The sequence below is a fragment of the Candoia aspera genome, chromosome 3, assembly GCF_035149785.1.
Source record: "Candoia aspera isolate rCanAsp1 chromosome 3, rCanAsp1.hap2, whole genome shotgun sequence".
Lineage (NCBI taxonomy): Eukaryota > Metazoa > Chordata > Lepidosauria > Squamata > Boidae > Candoia > Candoia aspera.
In genome coordinates, this window is record NC_086155.1 from 23,423,847 (window position 1) to 23,446,524 (window position 22,678).

General features: G+C 40.6%; 1 protein-coding gene across 1 annotated transcript in view; it reads right to left on the minus strand.

Moving 5' to 3' along the window:
* Window positions 1-22,678, minus strand: part of MATN4 (matrilin 4) — a 47,964-nt gene that overhangs the window by 12,706 nt on the left and 12,580 nt on the right. Inside the window, exons 2-7 of the mRNA XM_063297142.1 lie at window positions 10,557-10,666; window positions 8,910-9,479; window positions 6,641-6,763; window positions 5,702-5,824; window positions 5,092-5,214; window positions 338-460 (exon numbers count right to left, since the gene is read on the minus strand). Of these exons, the coding sequence (XP_063153212.1) occupies window positions 338-460; window positions 5,092-5,214; window positions 5,702-5,824; window positions 6,641-6,763; window positions 8,910-9,479; window positions 10,557-10,632 (1,138 nt within the window). The 5' untranslated portion in view covers window positions 10,633-10,666. The remainder of the gene's footprint in view (window positions 1-337; window positions 461-5,091; window positions 5,215-5,701; window positions 5,825-6,640; window positions 6,764-8,909; window positions 9,480-10,556; window positions 10,667-22,678) is intronic.

Consider the following 22,678-nt stretch of genomic DNA (forward strand, 5'->3'; position numbering starts at 1 on the left):
TCTGTCACCACAAACCCTAAAAGAATTTCTCAATCCAATGCATTCTTTCTGGGACTTCCAATAAGCTCCAGAAAGTAATAGCACTCTCATGACGACTTTATTTCTGTTGTATCCTGGCCTAAAATGCCTCCAAGGATCAGAAACACATCTCTGAATTCAGTTCAGTAAAAAAACTCACTAGCAACAGTGATGTCTTTTCTTCAAAATACCACTCTTTTTTGTCTGCTATCTCTTTGAAATAATCTCCGTGGCTACCCTTTCATGAGATTGTTAGCTGGGAAAAATCTCCGATACACTGGAGGAGCCATTTATCAAGCACAAAGAACATGATACTCACTGTTACAGGTCTTCTTATCTGCCTGCAGTTGCTGACCTTCTGGGCAAACACAGCGGTAAGAACCAGAGGTACTGAGGCATTTAAATTCACATCCATGCTCTACGGTATTGCAGAGGTCATTGGCTGAAATACCAATAAGAAGCATGTCATGTATCATGCAGAGAACCACTAAGACAGCTTTCGCCAAACAGGGGAACCTCTGTATGTGCCAAACTACAATTGCCTTCTTCCATAGGCATATTGGGAATGGGTGCATTGTGACCAAATAGTGACTTGTGCAGTGCTCTGATAAATAGATGTTGTTGCTTCTTATTGTTGTTGTTAGTCCTGGTTCTCTCAAATATCTTTCAGATATAAAAATTGAGTAAATTTTTAACAAATACTCATGCTGGTTCACCTATAGGTACAGTGGCCCTACATCCTTTGTTGTAAAGGACAATCCTTTATTTCAGAAAACTGTCCTGTAGATTTGTTTAATTTAATTATTTATTTTCTTGAGTTTTCCTTTGTAAAGCAAAGTTATAAACATAAACAATTATTTTTAAATCCTTATGAACCTCTTTCAGATTTGCCCCCTTTTCAGTTTGTCCTTCATTTTTTCCAAGAAAATATGGTCACTGTGAACTATAGGTAATGCTGAAATATGCTATCCTTATAAGGATGGTAAGTCCCACACAAGTCTCATCACTTGTACAACATTTTATTCATCTTACAATTTTATCTACTCAGACAACTTGGGGCAGTATGTATGATACAACATAATCATCCCAACATAACCAGCCCCCAACCCCCTGAAGATCAACTTGAAAATATAAGCTGATAAATAGCCATCAATTTAAACCTCAAAATCTGCTTAAACGACAAGGCCTTTAGTTTGTTCAGCTGGTATGCTAGTTATGCCCTACCTGGTCCAAGAAGTTCTGCTGACACTGACTCATATCCTTACCACCAAACATTTGGATTACTGCCGTGTGCTCTACTTGGTGCCGCTTCTGCTTGGCAGGGGGGCGGGTGTCACAGGAAAGGCCTGCCTTGTGGCCCATGCACCCTTCGTCTCTCACAGGAGCAAGCCCTCTCTCTGTGGCCTTACAGGATGGGCAGAATCATTTTGAGTAATATGGTCCCTAATGAAACCCTGTGCTACAACATATAGAACTTTTCAGCACTTTGAATTGGGCCCAGAAGCCTACTGACTGACAGTGCAGGTGTTATTCTGCAATAGCAGGTTTCACTGACTAACATGGCCATTCCATTCTGTACCAGTTGCAGCTTCTGATCTATCTTCAAAAATAGCACCAAGTAGAGCACACTGCAATAATCCAAATGTTTGGTGGTAAGGATATGAGTCAGTGTCACCAGAACTTCTTGGACCAGGTAGGGCATAACTGGCATACCAGCTGAAGCTGGGCAAGTGTTCCCATGGCCATGGTGTCTACCTGCTGTTCAAGCAGATGCTGTGAGAAATCCCAAATCATGGACCTGCACCTTCAGGAGAAGCATGATCCCAACTAAGCTAACCCTGGAACCAAAGTTTCTTGAAAACCCAGAAGTTTACAGACAAACAGTACCTCCATCTTGCTAGGGCTTGTTTCTCCCCACCCCACCTCAGAGGCTCCAGACATTAATTCAAGATTCCCACAACATCTCTGGCTAGACCTGGACTGGTGATGTACAGCTGGGTACCATCAACCTATTGATGATACTTTCCCTCAAACCAAAAGATGATCTCTAACAGGGATTTCATATAGATGAAATATTAAATACATGAATAGAAATATTTCCCATGAAATATTTCCCAGAAATGTTTCACAATTCTCCAAATATTCAAAGAGCAGCTTTTATATAACAGTCATGGCTTATTAATCTAGAGCATCATAATCATATTCATAACTCCAGTGGACTGGAATGGGCCACTTCACATCAAATGACCACCAGATCTACTACTGTGGACAAGAGGACCACAGAAGAAATGGAGTAGCCTTCATAATTAATAGTAAAGTGGCTAAAGCAGTGCTTGGATACAATCCAAAAAACGATAGAATGATCTCAATTCGAATTCAGGGCAAGCCATCTAACATCACAGTGATCCAAATATACGCCCCAACCACAGATGCTGCAGAAGCTGAAGTAGAGCAGTTCTATGAGGATCTGCAGCACCTACTGGACAACACGCCTAAAAGAGATGTTATTTTCATCACGGGAGACTGGAATGCTAAGGTGGGCAGTCAAATGACACCTGGAATTACAGGTAAGCATGGCCTGGGAGAACAAAATGAAGCAGGACATAGGCTGATAGAATTTTGCCAAGACAACTCACTCTGCATAACAAACACTGTCTTCCAACAACCTAAGAGACGGCTTTATACATGGACTTCACCAGATGGACAACACCGAAATCAGATTGACTACATCCTTTGCAGCCAAAGGTGGCGGTCATCCATACAGTCGGTATAAACAAGATCTGGAGCTGACTGTAGTTCTGATCACGAACTTCTTCTTGCACAATTTAGGATCAGACTAAAGAGATTAGGGAAGACCCACAGATCAGCTAGATATGAGCTCACTAATATCCCTCAGGAATATGCAGTGGAGGTAAAGAATCAATTTAAGGGACTGGACTTAGTAGATAGGATCCCGGAAGAACTCTGGACAGAAGTTCGCAACATTGTTCAGGAGGCGGCAACAAAATACATCCCAAAGAAAGAGAAAACCAAGAAGGCAAAGTGGCTGTCTGCTGAGACACTAGAAGTAGCCCAAGAAAGAAGGAAAGCAAAAGGCAACAGTGATAGGGGGAGATATGCCCAATTAAATGCAAAATTCCAGAGGTTAGCCAGAAGAGATAAGGAATTATTTTTAAACAAGCAATGTGCAGAAGTGGAAGAAGACAATAGAATAGGAAGGACAAGAGACCTCTTCCAGAAAATTAGAAACATTGGAGGTAAATTCCAGGCAAAAATGGGTATGATCAAAAACAAAGATGGCAAGGACCTAACAGAAGAAGAAGAGATCAAGAAAAGGTGGCAAGAATATACGGAAGATCTGTATAGGAAGGATAACAATATCGGGGATAGCTTTGATGGTGTGGTCAGTGAGCTAGAGCCAGACATCCTGAAGAGTGAGGTTGAATGGGCCTTAAGAAGCATTGCTAATAACAAGGCAGCAGGAGACGACGGCATCCCAGCTGAACTGTTCAAAATCTTGCAAGATGATGCTGTCAAGGTAATGCATGCTATATGCCAGCAAATTTGGAAAACACAGGAATGGCCATCAGATTGGAAAAAATCAACTTACATCCCCATACCAAAAAAGGGAAACTAAAGAATGTTCAAACTATCGAACAGTGGCACTCATTTCACATGCCAGTAAGGTGATGCTCAAGGTCCTGCAAGGTAGACTTCAGCAATTCATGGAGCGAGAATTGCCAGATGTAAAAGCTGGGTTTAGAAAAGGCAGAGGAACTAGGGACCAAACTGCCAATATCCGCTGGATAATGGAAAAAGCCAGGGAGTTTCAGAAAAACATCTATTTCTGTTTTATTGACTATTCTAAAGCCTTTGACTGTGTGGACCATAACAAATTGTGGCAAGTTCTTAGCGGTATGGGGATACCAAGTCATCTTGTCTGCCTCCTGAAGAATCTGTATAACAACCAAGTAGCAACAGTAAGAACAGACCACGGAACAACGGACTGGTTTAAGATTGGGAAAGGAGTACGGCAGGGCTGTATACTCTCACCCTACCTATTCAACTTGTACGCAGAACACATCATGCGACATGCTGGGCTTGAGGAATCCAAGGCTGGAGTTAAAATCACTGGAAGAAACATTAACAACCTCAGATATGCAGATGATACCACTTTGATGGCTGAAAGTGAAGAGGAACTGAGGAGCCTTATGATGAAGGTGAAAGAAGAAAGTGCAAAAGCTGGCTTGCAACTAAACCTCAAAAAAACCAAGATTATGGCAACCAGCTTGATCGATAACTGGCAAATAGAGGGAGAAAATGTAGAAGCAGTGAAAGACTTTGTATTTCTAGGTGCGAAGATTACTGCAGATGCTGACTGCAGTCAGGAAATCAGAAGACGCTTAATCCTTGGGAGAAGAGCAATGACAAATCTCAATAAAATAGTTAAGAGCAGAGACATCACACTGACAACAAAGGTCCGCATTGTTAAAGCAATGGTGTTCCCCGTAGTAACATATGGCTGCGAGAGCTGGACCATAAGGAAGGCTGAGAGAAGGAAGATCGATGCTTTTGAGCTGTGGTGTTGGAGGAAAATTCTGAGAGTGCCTTGGACTGCAAGAAGATCAAACCAGTCCATCCTCCAGGAAATAAAGCCAGACTGCTCACTTGAGGGAATGATATTAAAGGCAAAACTGAAATACTTTGGCCACACAATGAGAAGACAAGACACCCTGGAGAAGATGCTGATGCTAGGAAGAGTGGAGGGCAAAAGGAAGAGGGGCCGACCAAGGGCAAGGTGGATGGATGATATTCTAGAGGTGACGGACTCGTCCCTGGGGGAGCTGGGGGTGTTGACGACCGACAGGAAGCTCTGGCGTGGGCTGGTCCATGAAGTCACGAAGAGTCGGAAGCGACTGAATGAATAAACAACAACAAAACTCCAGTGGATGACTATTTGCACTGCTCTGCCAGTCTAACTCCAAAGACATAATCCTTTGGCCCATTTAAGTGTGCACTACATGTGAGAGACTAATGCATATAATGCCACAGCCAGGCATATGTAAAATGTACCTTGGCACGTCTTGCCATCTGCCTGCAAAGTGAAGCCATCACGACACCGGCAGTAATATCCATTGACTATATTAACACAGTCATGCTGGCAACTGTGGTTGCTGAAATTGCAGAAATTAATCACTGAAAGAAGAAAGACACCATTAGAGAAGATCACCACTGTGCAATAAAACGATCTACAATGTTGATTTAACCCAATGGCAGGACTCAAAATCCAGCATTTGCCACAAACATTTGCCCTTTTCTCCTGCGAAATGGCTCCATTTCCTTTACATCAAACAGCTCTGGCATTAAATACAGAAGAACATATTTAATACAGTGCTGGAAAATCTGAGATGTTCCAGAGGTTGTTGAACTACAATAACCACATCCCTCTCCATTGGCCAGCAGGACTGAGGCTGCTGGGAACTATACTTCAACAATATCAGAAGGTCCACAGATTCTCCTTTTTTGTATAATGAGGACAGGAAAGATCCCAGCACTGCAAGGGGAGGTGGCCTTTCTCACTATACCATTTTCCCGCTGAAAATTGACACCTGCCCTGCCTCCAAGTTTCAACAGTATAGTTATTTCTCCCTATAGCTGCTGATGCAGCACAGAGTTTACTCACTGCTACAGGTCTTTTTGTCTTGGTTGAGTTGATAGCCTGTCTGGCAACGGCAAGTGAAGGTACCACGTGAACTAACACACTGGTGCTCACAGCCATGTCTCTCATTAGCACAAGCATCGATGACTGCAGGAGTAAAACAGAACTCAGAGTTTGGACCTTCAAAGAAAGACTTAGAGGAATGTTTTCTACAGTACACCACTGGTACAGATAACAGAGAACCCAATCCCAGTTTTGCAAAAAATGCCCTAGATACAGATACATCTTCTAGTTTATTACTTTCACATTAGCTATAAGCATTTATTTCTGGCTATAAGGAGCATTTCTGACTCTCCCTTCACTATTTCCATTAGCACGTGACTCACAGAAATCCAGTATCAGATAAAACTCCCACATGATATAGCTTCTTACATGACTCAGCAATTTTGTAAAACCAATTCCATCCAATGGCACCTGTCTGTGAATCACAGATTTCAAAATTTTTTAAAATTGGTCTAATCTGCTTTAACCATCTGGAAGATATTGTACATACATGAGCACTATTCCAATTAACATTCTGTTGGGTACCATAACTAATACATATTCAATAATTATTAATTATATGTCTGTTTGTCTGTCTGTCTGTCTGTCCATCCATCCCTTCTGGGATCCCCAACAGATCCTCATTTGCATCAGTGATCATCCACCTTGTCCTTTTATGACCACTAAACCACTTGATGTACTAGATTTTTTAAAAATAAAAATGCAAAAGATAAGCTAGCGTACTGCAAAGTACCAACCCCAGAAACAATGAGTCCCACAGGCTTTATTACAAAATAAAAATGGCAACCAAATAGCAGAACTATGGTTAAATGTTTTTCCCTCTGTCCAGAAAAGCAGCTATTCTGTGAGTGCCCACAATATAGTTTCAAAATTTCACCCATCAGTTAAATAAACTCTTACTTGTGCATGTTTTTCCATCAGCATTGAGTTTGTATCCTGGTTTACACTGGCAATAAAAGGAGCTCGAGATACTGACACACGTATGCTGGCAGCCATGATCAAGTTCTGTGCACATATCAACACCTGGAAGATGTAAGTTCGTATACTGAGAAGGAAAGGTGTGCTGGAAATGGTAACATTGTTAAAGCAGTAGAGTTCATTTAGAAGCATGTAGCTCAGTCTAAATACCTTTCTCTTTAGGTGGAAATTTGGATAGAAAAGATCATATAGATTTGCAGCAGAAGCCACTTGTGCATAGCACTGACTGGCTGGTATCTATAAAACCCATAAGACCCCTACAGAAGTTAGTTATCACACTTTCAGAGAACCAGCGCAGCAAGAGCAAGAATAGACTCCCATCCCACCCATTCAACCTCCAACATCTACTGCCTCATTGGCCCCCAATCTTTGTAAAATTAACTAGAAAGTCTTAAAGGAGGATTTTCCTATGTTCAGCTGCAAAGAAACAGAAAATCCAATTATGGAGCTGGGTTCTAATGTGCTTCCAGTAGATTTTGTCAGGCCTTCCTGCTAAATGGGTGCAAGTAGGAAGGCAGCTGTTGGGTGTCAGGTCTATACAGCTTCCTCCTCTTGAATTGTCTATTGATTTAGAAACAACCCAGCAAACATTTGCTGGGATAAAATTGGAGGAAAAAGTCAAATGCACTTCTTCAACTTAATACTCCACCACATCTTACTCCAGAGTTTCATTTGCCACTGCAATCTGCCCTGTATCTTGGCACAGTGTAGGTGGTGACGTGAAAAACAAAACAACAACACGATTGCTGTTCCAAAGACTGTGAGCCAAACAGCAAGAAAACAATGCTGCACTGGTCAGACCACATTTGGAATACTGTGTCCAGTTCTATTCACCACAAGAAGAATGCTGAGGAACTGGAAAGAGTGCCTAAAAGAGTGACAAGGATAGTGGGGTGCTTGGAGGCTAAATCTTACGATGAATGGTTAAAGGAGCAAGGTGTGTTTAGCCTAAAGAAGAAAGGGCTAAAGGGGAGACATGACAGCAGTCTTCTAATACTTGAAGGACTATCAAAGAGATGAAGGTATGGATTTTTGCTCCCTAGTGCCAGAGAGTAGGACAAAAACCAACTGGGTGGGAGCCTACCAGAGGGAGATCCAAATCTGAAATAAGAAGGAATTTCCTGTCTGTGAGAGCTATTAAGCAGTGGAACAGTCTACCTCCTGAAGTCATGGGTGTTCCGTCACTGGTGGTTTTCAAGAAAAGATTGGACAGACATTTGGCTGGGATGGTATGAGGATTCCTGCACTGGGCAGGGGACTGGATTAGATGACCTCCAGGTCCATTCCAGTCCTATGATTCTATGAAGTACACTCTAACAAAGAGCACAAATGCAAGTGTGTGGAGATGCTACAACTGAAACAGAGACTCCTCAGGCAAAAAAGAGAGTTGTCAAAGGAAGGAATGGACTGGGATGTGCTCAAGTGACTTAGTTAGCTTTAGTTTGGCTCCTCTGCAGGTCATTCTTCATAACCCACATGGAGACGATCCTCCTGCAGACAGACTAATAAAATGATCATTAATTAATACTTATAAAATAACAGAGAGCATTTAAGAGGCTTCATGCATATGGAGGAGTAGGAGTAGAGTGAATGAAGCAACAACCACAACATAAAAATAGCAATTGCAGAACTCCCCCCCCCTCCACACACACACCCCACCTCTCAGATACTCATATACATGCTTCCTGAATAAGTTATTTGGAACCAAGAATGGCTGCTGAACATAGCCCTAATGAAAAGGTGGATTTTTGAGAGGGGAGATAGAATTAGAAATATATACAGTACATTTAATCAGCGCATATGCCACTGTTCAGAACAAAATCACCTCAAAAGGGTCCATAAATAAATTTTAGAGTTGTATGCCATGTCTTATTTTTGAACGGTTTTGACTAAAAACCTTCACAAAACGTCACTTCTGAGTGTGGAACAGGCTGTTTTGAGCATTTGGGGAATGTTTCAAGCTGGGAACAGTGTTTCATGTTTGAAACTGAACTGTTTCCAGCTCAAAATATTTCCAAAATGCTCAAAATAGACTGACCCACACTTGAAACAGCAGTTTAACACTGGAGATTTGAAATTTCATAAAGTTTTGCATTCAGAATGAAAAGAGTTGCCCACCCATAGTAAGTATGTAGAAGGAAAATGAGAAGGGTAAAATCAGTCTCAATACAAGCTTTATCCCATTACTCACCACATAACTTGTCCTGGAACTGCTTGCCAAACTGTTGGATGAGATCAAAGGACTCTACCAAGAACACATGTTCCTCCAGTGGGGGAGAAGCCATGGCCCTCAAAGAGTTCTTGTCTGCTCGCTGCACACCCACAGCATAGATCTCAATGCCAGCTGCTCGTGCCTGAGCAGCCACCTCAGTCACACGGTCCTGGGGCCGTCCATCAGTTACAATCACAGCCACACGGGGAACCTTCCTGTGAAGTGGCCGGGCCCCCTCCTGTATGGTAAAGGCCACATTCATGGTGTATTGGATAGCCAAGCCTGTCATTGTGCCTTGAGCCAAGGGGACAATGCTATTGATAGCCTTCTCCATTTCAGCCCGGGTGAAGAAGGACTTGAGAGAGAAGACATTCTGGACTTGGCTAGAGTATTGAATCACCCCAACCCGGGTGGCATTAGGCCCTATATCCAAGTTATGGATGATGTCAATCATGAAGCGCCGCATGGTCTCAAACTCAAAGGGACGGACGCTACGTGAGCTGTCAATCACAAAGACAATGTCCAATGGACCAGTCTTACATTTAGTTGCTGAAGGAGGAAAAAAGATAAAGCTGGTTTAATCGTCATTTATACCTTGACAAAGGTACTCCTTTCTTTATTAAGGCTGTATTTCAGCTTTTCCAGTGTAACACTTCAAGAACATGAATGATCTGTGGCACCAGTGTACACAAACATATGTACAAGTACACAAACACACACATTCATATATAAATTGTAAATACTTCCAAAACAAGATTATAGGCTTGTCACTCCAGGTAAAATACCCATAAAAGAAAAGTAACACTCAGTATATGGGACTTTAGTAGCAGAAGATTAGAGCTAGTGAATCACTACCCAGATAGGGTAGACACAGTATAGATGCTCGAGTTGTGAGAAAAGCCTTGACTGGGTGTGACTTCCTATAAAGTATACACACTACAGCACTATGTTGCTGCATAGTATGCCAAAAAAATCTACCCCACCAACCCACAAGAAAGGAGAATGAGGGATATGGTCTAGTTCAAATTTAAGAGTCCCTCGATGGGAGGAGATGGGCGGGGACAAATTAGATAAATAAATAAATAAAAATAAATAATCAGCCCAAGTTTTTTCTGGTGAGAAATTCAGATTATACATTCTGAGATGCATTTGAATTATAAGTTTTTGATATGAAGGTAAACGATAAAGAATCTTTTCTCTTAAATGGATGATTATATGAAAAAGAAATACTTTTTTGTTAGGTTTATTTTGATTGTAAGCTGAATGCAATGCTATTGAACACTGAGTCTTACTAAAAGCAACCAATTAAAACCCAATGCATAATTATTCGGTTTTTGAATTATCAGAAGAAATGATGTAATTACGTCATCCCATTAACCCCAAAAATATACTGTCTGCATTGATTATATGCCATCAAGCTGATATCAATTCTTGGCAACCACAGACAGATTTTTTCCCCAGGATAATCTGTCCCCAACCTAGCCCTTCAAACAACGCATCCATCACCGTTCTAACTGAGTCTATCTACCTTGCTGCTGGACTGTCTACATATAAACCTGTTTTAGCTTTGTCTCAAGTTTTAATTCAGGTTTGATTTAAAAACCATAAATTTTAGCTGGTACTTACCTAAGAGTTTTGGACGGGCTTCCATCATAGTGAAGGCAAGCATAAGAAAAGGTACAATATACAGCAGCTTCATCATTTACTTTCAAGATGACAGGATCTCAGGAAGAAGTCTAAAGTGCAAAAAGAGAATTTATCTATTCATTTAACCAGATTTTCATAGTGTCTTCTCATAAGACTCACAAAAATATCTGACATTGTAGTAGAGTCATGCTAATCTTTGTGTGTGTGAGTGCGCGCGCGTGCGCACCTTCAATCAGTGTTGACTCCTGGAAACTGCCTGGACTAGTCCCTGCTCTTGGCAAGATTTCAGAAGTGGTTTGCCATTGCCTGCTTCCTAGGGCTGAGAGAGAGGGACTGGCCCAAGGTCACCCAGTTGGCTTTGTACCTAAGGTGGGATTAGAACTCACAATCTCCCGGTTTCTAGTTTAATGCCTTAACCACTACATCAAACTGGCTCTCTATGCAATGTATGGTAGCAAAAAATCAGGAGGAGTTCAGTAGAACCATTTCCAACTAATACATTTTATTAAGAGGCATACACTTTTGTAATCCACAGGTCACTTCATCCAATGCATAGAGTGGCTAGACTGATGTAGGACTTAAATTGGATAATTGGAGGGGGCAGGGAAGAGGGGAAGACAGAGTGGCTATGCAGATGCAGGTTATATAGAATCATAGAATCTTAGGGTTGGAAGGGATCCTGGAGGTCTTCTGGTCCAACCCGCTGCCCAAGGCAGGAATCCTCATACCATCCCTGACAAATGGTTGTCCAATCTTTTCTTGAAAACCTCCAGCGATGGAGCACCCACAACTCTGGGAGGCCAGCTGTTCCACTGCTTAATAGTTCTCATTGTCAGGAAATTCCTGCTTATTTCCAGGTTGGATCTCCCTCTGATGAGCTTCTTGTCCTATCCTCAGGTGCTATGGAGAATAAATCAATGCCCTCTTCCCTGTGGCAGCCCTTCAAGTATTGGAAGACTGCCATCATGTCCCCCCTCAATCTTCTTTTCATTAAACTAAACATACCTAGTTCCTTTAGCTGTTCTTCATAGAATTTAGCCTCCAGACCCCTTATCATTTTTGTTGCTCTTTTCTGCATTCTTCCTAGGGCCTCAGCATCTTTTTTGCATTGTGGTGACCAGAACTGGATGCAGCATTCCAATTGTAGCCTCAACAGTGCAGTATAGAGTGGTACTATCACTTCCCATGATCTTGATACTATCCCTCTGTTGATGCAGCCCAGGACTGCATTGGTTTTGGCAGCTGCAGCACACTGCTGACTCATTCTTAAGCAGTGATCCACCAGGACACCTAGACCCTCTCATAGGCACTACTGTTGATCCAGATACTGCCTATCTTGTACTTGTGCATCTGGTTTTTCCTGCCTAAGTGTAGGACCTTACATTTCTCACCACTGAACTTCATCTTGTTGGATAGGGCCCAATGCTCAAGTCTGTCAAGATCCTTCAGAATCTTGAGTCTTCCAAAGTGTTAGCAATTTCCCCCAGCTTTGTGTCATCTGCAAATTTGATGAGTGCCCCTTCAATCCCCTCATCTAGGTTATTTATGATGTTGAAGAGCACTGGACCCAAGACAGAAGCTTGAGGTACCCCACTGCATACTTCCCTCCACATAGATGTAGTTTCATTAAGGACCACACGTTGAGTGCGGTTGGTCAGCCAACTGCAAATCCATCTGGTAATGGCACTCTCTATCCCACACTGTTCTATCTTAGAACATGTGAGACAGATTACCAGTACCTTAACAATTAATAATTGTAATGGGTTAAGAACCCATTGTGTTTGTTGAGATCTTCTGAGATTGCCTGAAACTTTTTGATGTACAGATATATGTGAGTTCAACAACCCCTCACTCAGTGGTGGAATTAATTATGCCTTTTAATAAAATGTGTTAATCAGAACAGGCACTACCAGAATCCTTTGATATTTTTTTTAAAAAATCCAATAGTATTTTACAACATTACTTTTGCATCCAGCTGTTCACAAATATCTTTTATGAAGGTTAGCTGACTAGCTTGAAATCCCAATATACATAACGTGGTCTGAAAGTAAAACAATGTCATCTTAAAGATGGTTACTCAGTGGTAAGCTACTAAGAATGTAGCTCTTTCTCTTAAGTAAGTTTGCTCTGAATTATAAAGAATTCTAAGAGTCTAGAGCAGTATTTCAATTCTTTTGGGAACATAATGCAAGTGTCCATGTAATTTTAGCAGTTTTGTAAATGTTGGTATTAGAAATACCAAGTTACTGTTGAAAGTATTCTTAATGTAAAGGCAGTCATTCTAATGTGGTGGTTTAGTGGTATTCCTCCTGCCATATTATATTAAAATTCCTTATCATCTAGCAAAACAAGAGAACATTGTGGCTTTCTGATGCAGAGCTCAACTGGCACTTTAATGAACTTCATTTCAGTATATAAACCAAAATAATTTATTGAAGAACATTCCTTTTCCCAAACCCCTCTATTACTGTTTTGTACAACATGCCAAACCATACATTTTCATCTAGTATGTTGTGCAAGCCAAGCCTGGGTGGTTAGTTTACGAGTCTGTGTACCATATAACCAAAAAAGCTGGGTATATAGGATATCCATGGTTACACTGGTTCCCATATATTGTATTTTGGTTCCCATATATTGTATTTTTTTAATCCATTCAATCATGTCTGATTCTTGGAGACTGCCTGAACAGTCTACAGTTTCCTTGGCAAGGTTTTCAGAAGTGGTTTGCCATTGCTTCCTTCCTAGGGCTGAGAGAAAGTGACAGACCCAAGGTCACCCAGCTGGCTTTGTATCTAAGGCAGACTAGAACTCACAGTCTCCTGGTTTCTAGCCTGGTGCCTTAACCACTACACCAAACTGGGCTCTCATATAGTGTATACATATAGCTTATTCAGGGAGTTTAACAGGCTAGCATATTCTTACAACTTAAAACATTGGGAAAACAAGCAATTGACCAAATTCCAAACTGACAATTTCACCTATCTCTAGTCGTATTCAGGTATTTTTAATCACACCAACCAAGTTGACATAAACCACAGGGAAACTTAAAGCAGGAATATGAGCAGGAGCAGATCCTTCTGAATAACTCAAAGCAAGATGTCTAATCAGAAGCATCTCTTTTAACGTGGTGACTTCTAAATGTGGAAGACCCCAGCTGATTTAAGGAGAATAAGAAGTGCAGCAATAGTGAGGTATTGAAGTGTAGTAGTATAAGGCACAGACTCTGGTGAACATGGCCAATGTTGCTGGATTTGGAATTCTGAAAAGATAGTAAGAACCTCTGGATATTAATGTGAAGGAGATTGATGCAAAGGTCCCAAGGATCACATTCTTCCCAATATTCTGACTTCAGCTGATAAAGATAAATTTCTCAGTATCTTGGTAATGCTGGAAACACCTTCCTGTTTGGCCCAAAAGCACTTGATTTCAATGGCATATCATAGCTTTAACAATAATTACTTGGGATATCTAAAGAAAAAATCAATATGTTCATTTCAAGTGTTCAACATTCTAATTATGGGAGGAAATAGGATGCAAGAATGAGCATCTCCCTCCCATGATCAGACACTTAATGCCAGAAGACCATGCTGCAAGGACAGAACTGTCAGTTCAGAAAGTTCATAGGCCTGGATGAAACCCAAATTCCAATAGCAATAACTGCAATGAAACCACCAGCTTAGTGCAGATTATTATACTTTTTTCAGCAACTCTTTTTGAGATCTAAGTGCTATGAGCATGCAATCTGATTTTAAAGAAAGCAGCCTCCACAATTTCAATAACTTTTCCCAGCATTTTGTCCAGAAAAGCCTTAACAATTACTGCTATTATACAAAAAGATTTCTATAACCTGGAGACTGAAAAAGCTTCCAGGCTGGGAGTGGTGAAGAGTCAGGATTTTTAAATTTTCTAATGAGCCAGACATGTCCAAAATGCTAAAGGTATGACAGTATTTGATCTATCCACCAGAGGACATTGTAGTACTTTCTTCCCACTTAGTGAACTGTGGACAGAGACTCTACAAGGTTTTTCAACCAGGGTTCCGTGGAGCCCTAGGGTTCTGTGAGAGGTCACTAGGGGTTCCCTGGGAGATCACTATTTAAAAAATTATTTCAAATTCGGACAACTTCACATTAAAGAAGTAAGTTTCATTCTTTATTTTCAGTTTAATAACACTGTTAACGCATACATACAGGCCTACCCATGAAATGAACATAATCATTTTGTAACTTCTGGCCTATATTTGAGCCTGAATGTTTCCCCAAGGCCTGAAAAATATTTCAAGGGTTCCTCCAGGGTCAAAAGGTTGAGAAAGGCTGGACTATACTAAAAAATAAATAGTATTTTCCTTCTGTTTTGAAAAGGGAGTGTGGCATGCAGAAGCTACTTATTTCCACAGCTTTGTCATATAATTCCTGCCTAATGTCTGGAGGCAGGAACTGGGAGACCAATATAACCAAATATTTCAAATAGAAAGAAACTGGTCATGAACTGCCTCCTGGTGGCCAATGTAAGTAAAAACACCACAGAGGATATACACTTTAAAAATAAAGAAACCCACCCCCCACTCAAAAAGTGGGTGCAGAAGTCATGTAAAACCTCATAAAATGGGGGTATGACATAACATCTTTATCTCTCTGAGAGCTAATTAAAAGGAAGGTGGTCTACACAGTATATACCATTCTAAGGATAAATATTATCCTTAGAATGGTATATATTCTATTCTGGACTACCTGGGACTTTTGGTCCGATCCTCTAAGATCCTTCTTAAGTTCTACGTCTTAAGTTCTATCTTTGCTCAGCTTCTTTTATTCCAGTCTCTGTTTCAATGACAAGAGATAAGTAACTCTCAATGTTGTGATCACGCGACTTATTTTACCCACATGTTTAATTCAGATGGTTTTCATTTCTGTTTGCAAATTCAGAAAAAATCTGACATAAAAATCTTTTTTTCTTCTAAGACATGCATTTTGTACACTCTATTCACAAACCATTTTCCCTAATATAATCAGTTCTGGTGCATGTTTTACATTGTTGCACATGTACACATGTTTAAAGTCAAACTGCATCATAAAATACTAAAAAGGTTTGACATACAAGTGCCACCTGGGTACATATAAGTAAACCAAGTCAGTTCTTTTAAAATATTTAGATAATGATCTATTATTTTAAAAAGAACTTCAAAGGGTTATCGGGACTATATAGATAGATGTTCAGTAGAGTTCCAATTCTTCATCACTCAATGGACATCATTTTGCCAGGACTGCTGCTGGGAGTAAGCTCATGCTTGGGTCATCAGTAATAGAATTTAGTCATCTTGTCTTTTGCCAGCCATTTTTTCAACTGCCTTCATTTCTTCCCAAGCACCATCTATAATACAGACCAGAAATTTGAATACACAAAATCTGCACCTTATATCACTCAGCAATGATTTGCTGTCTATGCCTTTGTTTTAAGCCAAAATAGCAACATTTCATTTTGAAGTCACCTGAAATTTCACAATGTAAAAACTCAGTCCCAGACTCATGCTAGAGAAAGGGCCTTTTAGCACATTGATAGTTACATTGCCTCACTGATAAATAAGTATAATCTTGTACACTTCAAGTAGTAGTAGAGAATACCCCATCAGAAGATGTACCTTTAGGCAGTTTTGGGCCTAAATGACTTTCCCTTTGGAAATCAAGAAGTGATCGTTTAATTTAGAAAGAACATAGAATATGATTTAACCCTTCATGTTCACCCATAGTTTGCTTTATTAAGATACTTTGAATGAACTAAAAGCCAACAAAGAGTTGAGTACTTGGTGTTTGTTTGTTTGTTTATTAAATTTATATCACCGCCCATCTCCCCCAATGGGGGACTCTGTTCCTCTTCTTCCATCTAGTAGTCATCTGGGTTTTGCAGTCCAGATATTGTAGCCCTAAATAAGCCACAACTGGCTTGGCATACATATAATTCTAAGCCATAAACGAGGCTTACCTTACCTTCAAGCACTGAGACAAAGGTTCTTACAAGCAGCCTCTTTTTAAAACTTCCTCTCTTTACCTACACAAAGGAAGACTATGGATTTAGCTTTCTGACAACACCTGTTCCTATTTCCCAAGGCAAAGAGAGAACATAATTATAGACATTTAAATAGACTCCCAGTTACATACAAACACATAGAGGAAACAAGGTTTTTCACATGGCCAAGGGAGAGCCTATGTTTCTCCATTGAAACTTGCTCTTCTTTTGCCTGCACAAGCCCACAGGTTGAGCACTGCAGCCGTTTGTGATAGTGCCCATCACACACTACAAAATTCCACATGCGGTTATTGATCCCCAGAGGCTGAGAAGCCATGAATAAACGTGCAGCCTGTGGATGGCTTTAAACAGGGACTGGGCAACTTCTTGGAGGACAGTCTCTCTATACATACTGGTCCTGAAGACTCTGGGCTGGAGAGAACACTGCTCCAAATAGTTTCAGGAGAACAACGGTGGAAGAGGGTAAGTCACCACCTCCTGCATCTGGTTGGCCAATATGAGAAGCAAAATGCTAGGCTATGAACCCGTTGGTCCGATTCAGCAGGACTGTTCTTCTCATAAAGCCCCCTTTGAATTGACCTCAACTCCTGCAGATTTGATGGCAACAGTACAGAAATGCTGCTACATGCTGAGGTTAAACCCAGTTATGGGATGTATGAAAAGATAACGTTAGAGCCAGAATTTGTTTGGGACATAGTTTGCTGAACAAACTAAAGTGGCTGAGTGTGTATATTAATGGATAGGTGCATATAACATGCTAATCAAAAGCAAATAAAGTAGAACGTGATGTCATGATTAAGTTGTACTAGAACTGGAGATAGCCACCAATGGAAACTCATTTGGTGACTTTGGGATAGGCATTATCACAAGTTCATTGTTCTGGGGAAAATTTTTTAAAAAGGATGTTATGTACCTAATCTTGAATTCTTAAAAAAAAAAAAGGCAGGATATAAATCTAACTAAAAATATGAATAATAACAATGACAAGCACCCTAAAGCCACTGAGTTCAGCCAAATCAGATAGAGAAAAACCAGTGGCAGGCAATGTTATATATGTATCTGCTGCTTTGATTTTATAATATTTATTTCCAAGCATACATGTATTTCCTTACAAGTTTTCTTTTTCAGACTCTTATTATTCAATTAATGATATTGCTGTTTAGAAAAGTAGGGCACTAAATTAATCTCTTTCAAGGGACAAATACCCAGTCACTTGGTTAAAAAAAATCCTCCTCAGACAAGCAGGCTATTTATTATGAACGAATCTGAACAAACATCACAAATTCATTCTGCAGATCTCCTCCAGTACCCATAAAATTGATTTAACCCGCCAGTCATTGCAAGCTAAACAAGATTTCACTTATTTGTCCCTAATCATTTTATACCTTGTCACATTATCCTACTTCCACACTCCTAAAAACTGGGGTATAATTCCTCCATTTAACTGAAGGCCTCTTTGTACACATACAATATTCTCCATGTCAGTCATCTCTCTTCCCCAAAACCAGAAATGTCCTATTCATGCCTCTACAAAGTTTCCAACTCAAATTTGCATCTGAGCCAAAAAAGTTAAGCCCAGAAAGCTTAATGCATACAGATTTCAGTTAAGAAAATTGACCATTTCTATTTAGTGGGAACTAAAGACTCCCTGAGGGTTGATGGGTGAGCCCAGTTCTATTCTGAGCAGCAGTTGAAGCCAAAGGAATTCAACATAGTATATAAAGGGAGAAAAGAAAACATGCCAATTAAGATATATCTAAATTATTCTTCCCAGTGTTTTTTACTCAGCGTAAAACTATATGATACATGAAAAAGTGGTATATTGCAGTATAAAGCAGCACATATGGCAAATTCGACGTGGCTTAATCCAATTAAAGAGCATAGGCCTTGGGTAAGAAGATTAATCTGTCACCCCAGGGCTTAATCTGTCACATCCATAAGGGGGGACACCAATGTATTTTTTTCAAAATGCACTTGCATACGCACTGGATGATGAATTTTATAGAATAAAGATCTAAGAGGAAAAGTTTTATCTACCTTAAGCAGCAATATCTGTCTAAATTGGACAACCATATAACAGCCATATGGGTTCATGGCACACCACTTTTTTTTCCCATTATTACAGTGACACAGTACCCAAAACAAATCTTATTAGACCAATCTCATATATGCCAGGCATGGGCTGATAAGCTACATGACCAAGTCAAAATCATATGGTTTAGGTTTAAATGTGGGTTCATACACTGTTCCAGTCATCCAGTTCCTTCCGTAACACAGCCTAAAGGACCCCTGATGCAGAAGGTTGGTTTGTGCATTTTGTCTCCTTCTAAAGCCTATTTTGTTTTGATCCCATCTTACATTCTTTTTTCTTTCTTTTGGTAGGACTGGGAAAAGCAGTGATAACCCCAAAAATAGTTCAGGGCAGCTATGCCATGAATAACATTTCTGGAAGTCTACTGTAACCAAACCTTACCTCAGGAGCAAGCTGGCAAACAGCCTGGTTTATTCTGTTTCCAGACTGAGAAAGCACAAAAAATGAAGGATGAGTGAGTTACACAGCAGAAGAATTACACAATACAAGGTTTGTCTGTGTGTGCATGTGTGTGCATATGAATGAAGCTGTAATACTGTGACAGTGTGTGTATGTGTGGCTGTGAAGCCATATGTTTAAATTTAATAGAGCTATACAAGACACCAAAGAGGTATTTTGCAGCACACATGTCTGTAGACGAACCACCTCTCTTTGAATCATTAAAGCAACTGCTTCTTTTGTGGGGCTCATGCAGCTGCTTTGAAAACCATTCCCAGCCATCTGCAACCATTTCATTTCACTGGTGATCTCAATGGAGACAGGTTTTGAAGAAGTTGGACACACTTTGCAAAGGATGTGTTTGCTTTAGTGACTTTAAGAGAAGTAATTTGTTCATGTTAACACCAATCACAAAACATTTCTTCCAAATGCTTTGAATAAACTGTGGACAATGGACATACTAGAGATTATTATATCATTATATGTCACTTGTTGGGCTGCTCCCACAATGTGAATGATTCCATCATTCCCTCTATGAGTCAGTAGCCTCCCCTCTGTGCACCACTGTACAGCACATGACTGGGGATGTGCAGTACACTGGCCATTGTTATTGACTTCATAGCCATGACAAAACCTTTTGCCCAAGCCCAGTTTATTGCTTGGTATGCCTAAAACTGGGCAGAGAAGAGGGACACACACAGAGAAAGTAGAACTGTCCTTTCATCCTTGCATCCTGCCAGCCCTATCCTTGTCTTGCTGCCCCTTTCCCAAGATCTGAAGCTGCACCAACATTTGCTTTCCCATATGATCCTTCCTTCAAATTTCTTTGCTTGATAGGAAGAGACTGGAAACAGCCACCAGCAAGGAAGTTGGGGGCCATGAAAGACATAAGTGGGAAGGACCAGCATATGCAGACTTTTTTCTACTCCGTTCCAGACTTTTATATTCAGGTGAAAACCTGAGCAGAGCAAGATTGAATCATGAGCTGAGGTGCACCTTTACTCTGGAAAGCAAAATATGGTATGGATTACTTTCATTTTATGTAAAGGTAACAAGCTTTCCTTAGTGGGGGAACAATTCCATGATTTGAAACAAGCCAGAATGCAAGTATATTTCCTCTTCGAAAGGAGAAAGCCTGGAACAGTCACTCAGGCTGCGCTATAATGGGCTTTCTCTTTCTAAAGAAGGTAATTCTGCAGCTTCCCAGAGCTAGCTGTTTCTGATACAACCACTCTTGGTTCAGAGTAGACAGGTCAAACGCCCCATTCCAGCAGAGGCAGATCAAAAAGAGGCAAAACTAAAACATGCAGACTTTCAGCAAACAGCCCCCTCATTGAGTGGATATCTGGAGTTTGTTAAGTATGCAGCTAAATACAATAGAACTAACTTCGTAATTCTCTTGGCACACACTTTAAGAATTGTAATTGCATTTTTTTCTTTTTTAAATAGGGCTTGTGTTTAGTGTCAACACTGTAGAATACACTACAGTATTTTCTACAGCTACAGTATTTTGCACAGCTATGTCTTGCCTTGTTCCCTTTTCAAGCTCCATATATGTACCGTTGGTCAAGAACTAAGTGTCAGAAAAAGCTGCTGCTTTGAGTTTCAGTGCAGCTCATCTGGTCATTCTTCTTATTATTATTCCTAGCTACTGCAGTTTCTCTTTCCTTTGCTGTTGAATTGCTTAGATCAGTGTTTCTCAACCTTGGCAACTTTAAGATGTGTGGACTTCAACTCCCAGAATTCTGGGAGTTGAAGTCCACACATCTTAAAGTTGTCAAGGTTGAGGAACACTGGCTTAGATGGAGAATATGGTAGGACAAGAGCCAGGGCACTTTCATTCGTCCTAGTGATGGACATTGGGCCTAGAAGCAGAGGATTAATGAGACAAAAACTGCAGGGAACAGGATGAAGCCCACCGAAAACATTTCATCCCACTCCTTCTTTTCTAAGGCAATAGTCTGCAATCAGTTTGGGTGGTGTCTTACCCATCTTATCCACTATTATACCTGCTGGTGGAGGTAGCAGCATGTATGTGGGAAATCAGCAGTAAGGGAACAGCTGGGGAAAGGATGTGCAAATATTGAGCAGCACTGGAGACTTAGCATCCAAGCAGGAGTCCTTGGGAATTAAAAAAAACAAACAAAATAAAATACATTTTGCTTTGGAGCCAAAGTGCTCACAACTGGCTGCTTGTTCAAAGCAAAGACCTTCATAATCTAAGTGGAGGGATAACATATTTGGGCTCACATGAAAATGGCCAGGAGATAAGCAGCCTAGTGGTAAGACATGACAGGAAGCAGCCAAAAAGCTTATCTCCACCTGCAGTTTCCTGCAAGGGTATAAAAACAAGCAAAAAGAAGGACAGAGACTGAACAGAAGCCACAGCTGATGCCTTTCAGTTCCGAGTATGCTGTAAACACAAGCAAAACGGGATCCCTCATCACGTAATGGAGCCAGGTAAGCCAATATGAAACTCAGCTCTGCCTACTAATACCTTGCCCTGTTCCTTCCCAAGTTTCACATATGGACTATTGGTCAAGTACTGAGTTTCAGCAAAAGCTGCTGCTTTGGGTTTCAAAGCAGCCTGCCTGGTGGTGGTGGTGGTGGTGGTGGTGGTGATTCCTGGCTACCTGTTAACAGAAATATTTTGAATATCCCAACTGAAATCCTTTAGGGCAACCAGAGACATCAGCTCATTGTCTCCTGATTGTTAGGACTCCAACTCTCAGAATTCCTACCCAGCATGATCAAAGGTTTCTTTCTCTAGATACTGCACTCTCAGCAAATCTGAAAAATATAGTGCAATGTTCAACTTGAAATGTAACATTTCATGGAGGATGTTGGCAGGCAAAGCAATTTATATGGGAAAAGGCTGAAAGAATCTTTGCAGAACAGAACAAGAAGCAACTGATTTGGTTTCCAAGAAGATAGATTTGAGCTTAAGCTTGAAAAAGCTTTTTAACTACAGTTAGGATGGATGGATGGATGGATGGATGGACTGATTGACTTCATTTCTCCGAGAACTCAGTTTTATCCCAAAATCCTGTGAAGTAGGTTCACTGGAGGGAGATGGACTGGCCCAAACCCATTCGAAGAGCTCTCTGGTTGAGGGAGTCTTTAATCTAGGACTCCTCTGCCCAAGTCCAACACCTTAGTTATTACTATACACTGAAATTCAGCTGCTTTAACAATTGAGACTGACAGATCCACTATATTTTTGGTTTCAGTGCATGCAATGGCCAAGGTCTTGAACAGAGCTTCTGATGTGGAGAAGCCCACCACACATAAAGCACAAATGGGAAGTGGCCCAGATTACATGTCAAACAACATTAGCCTAAGTGGGAACAATCCCCACAGAGCTCTGCACTAATGGCAGGTGAAAAATCATCAATATTAAAATTTCACTGACTTTCTGGAGGTAGGAATGAAATACTCTGAACAGTGGAGTTTTGGTTGGCCTTTTGTTTCTTTTCCATATGGTGTGGGAAATTGACATACTGTATATTAGTGCTACGTTTGTCACACAAATGATTTGGTCACTCAATTC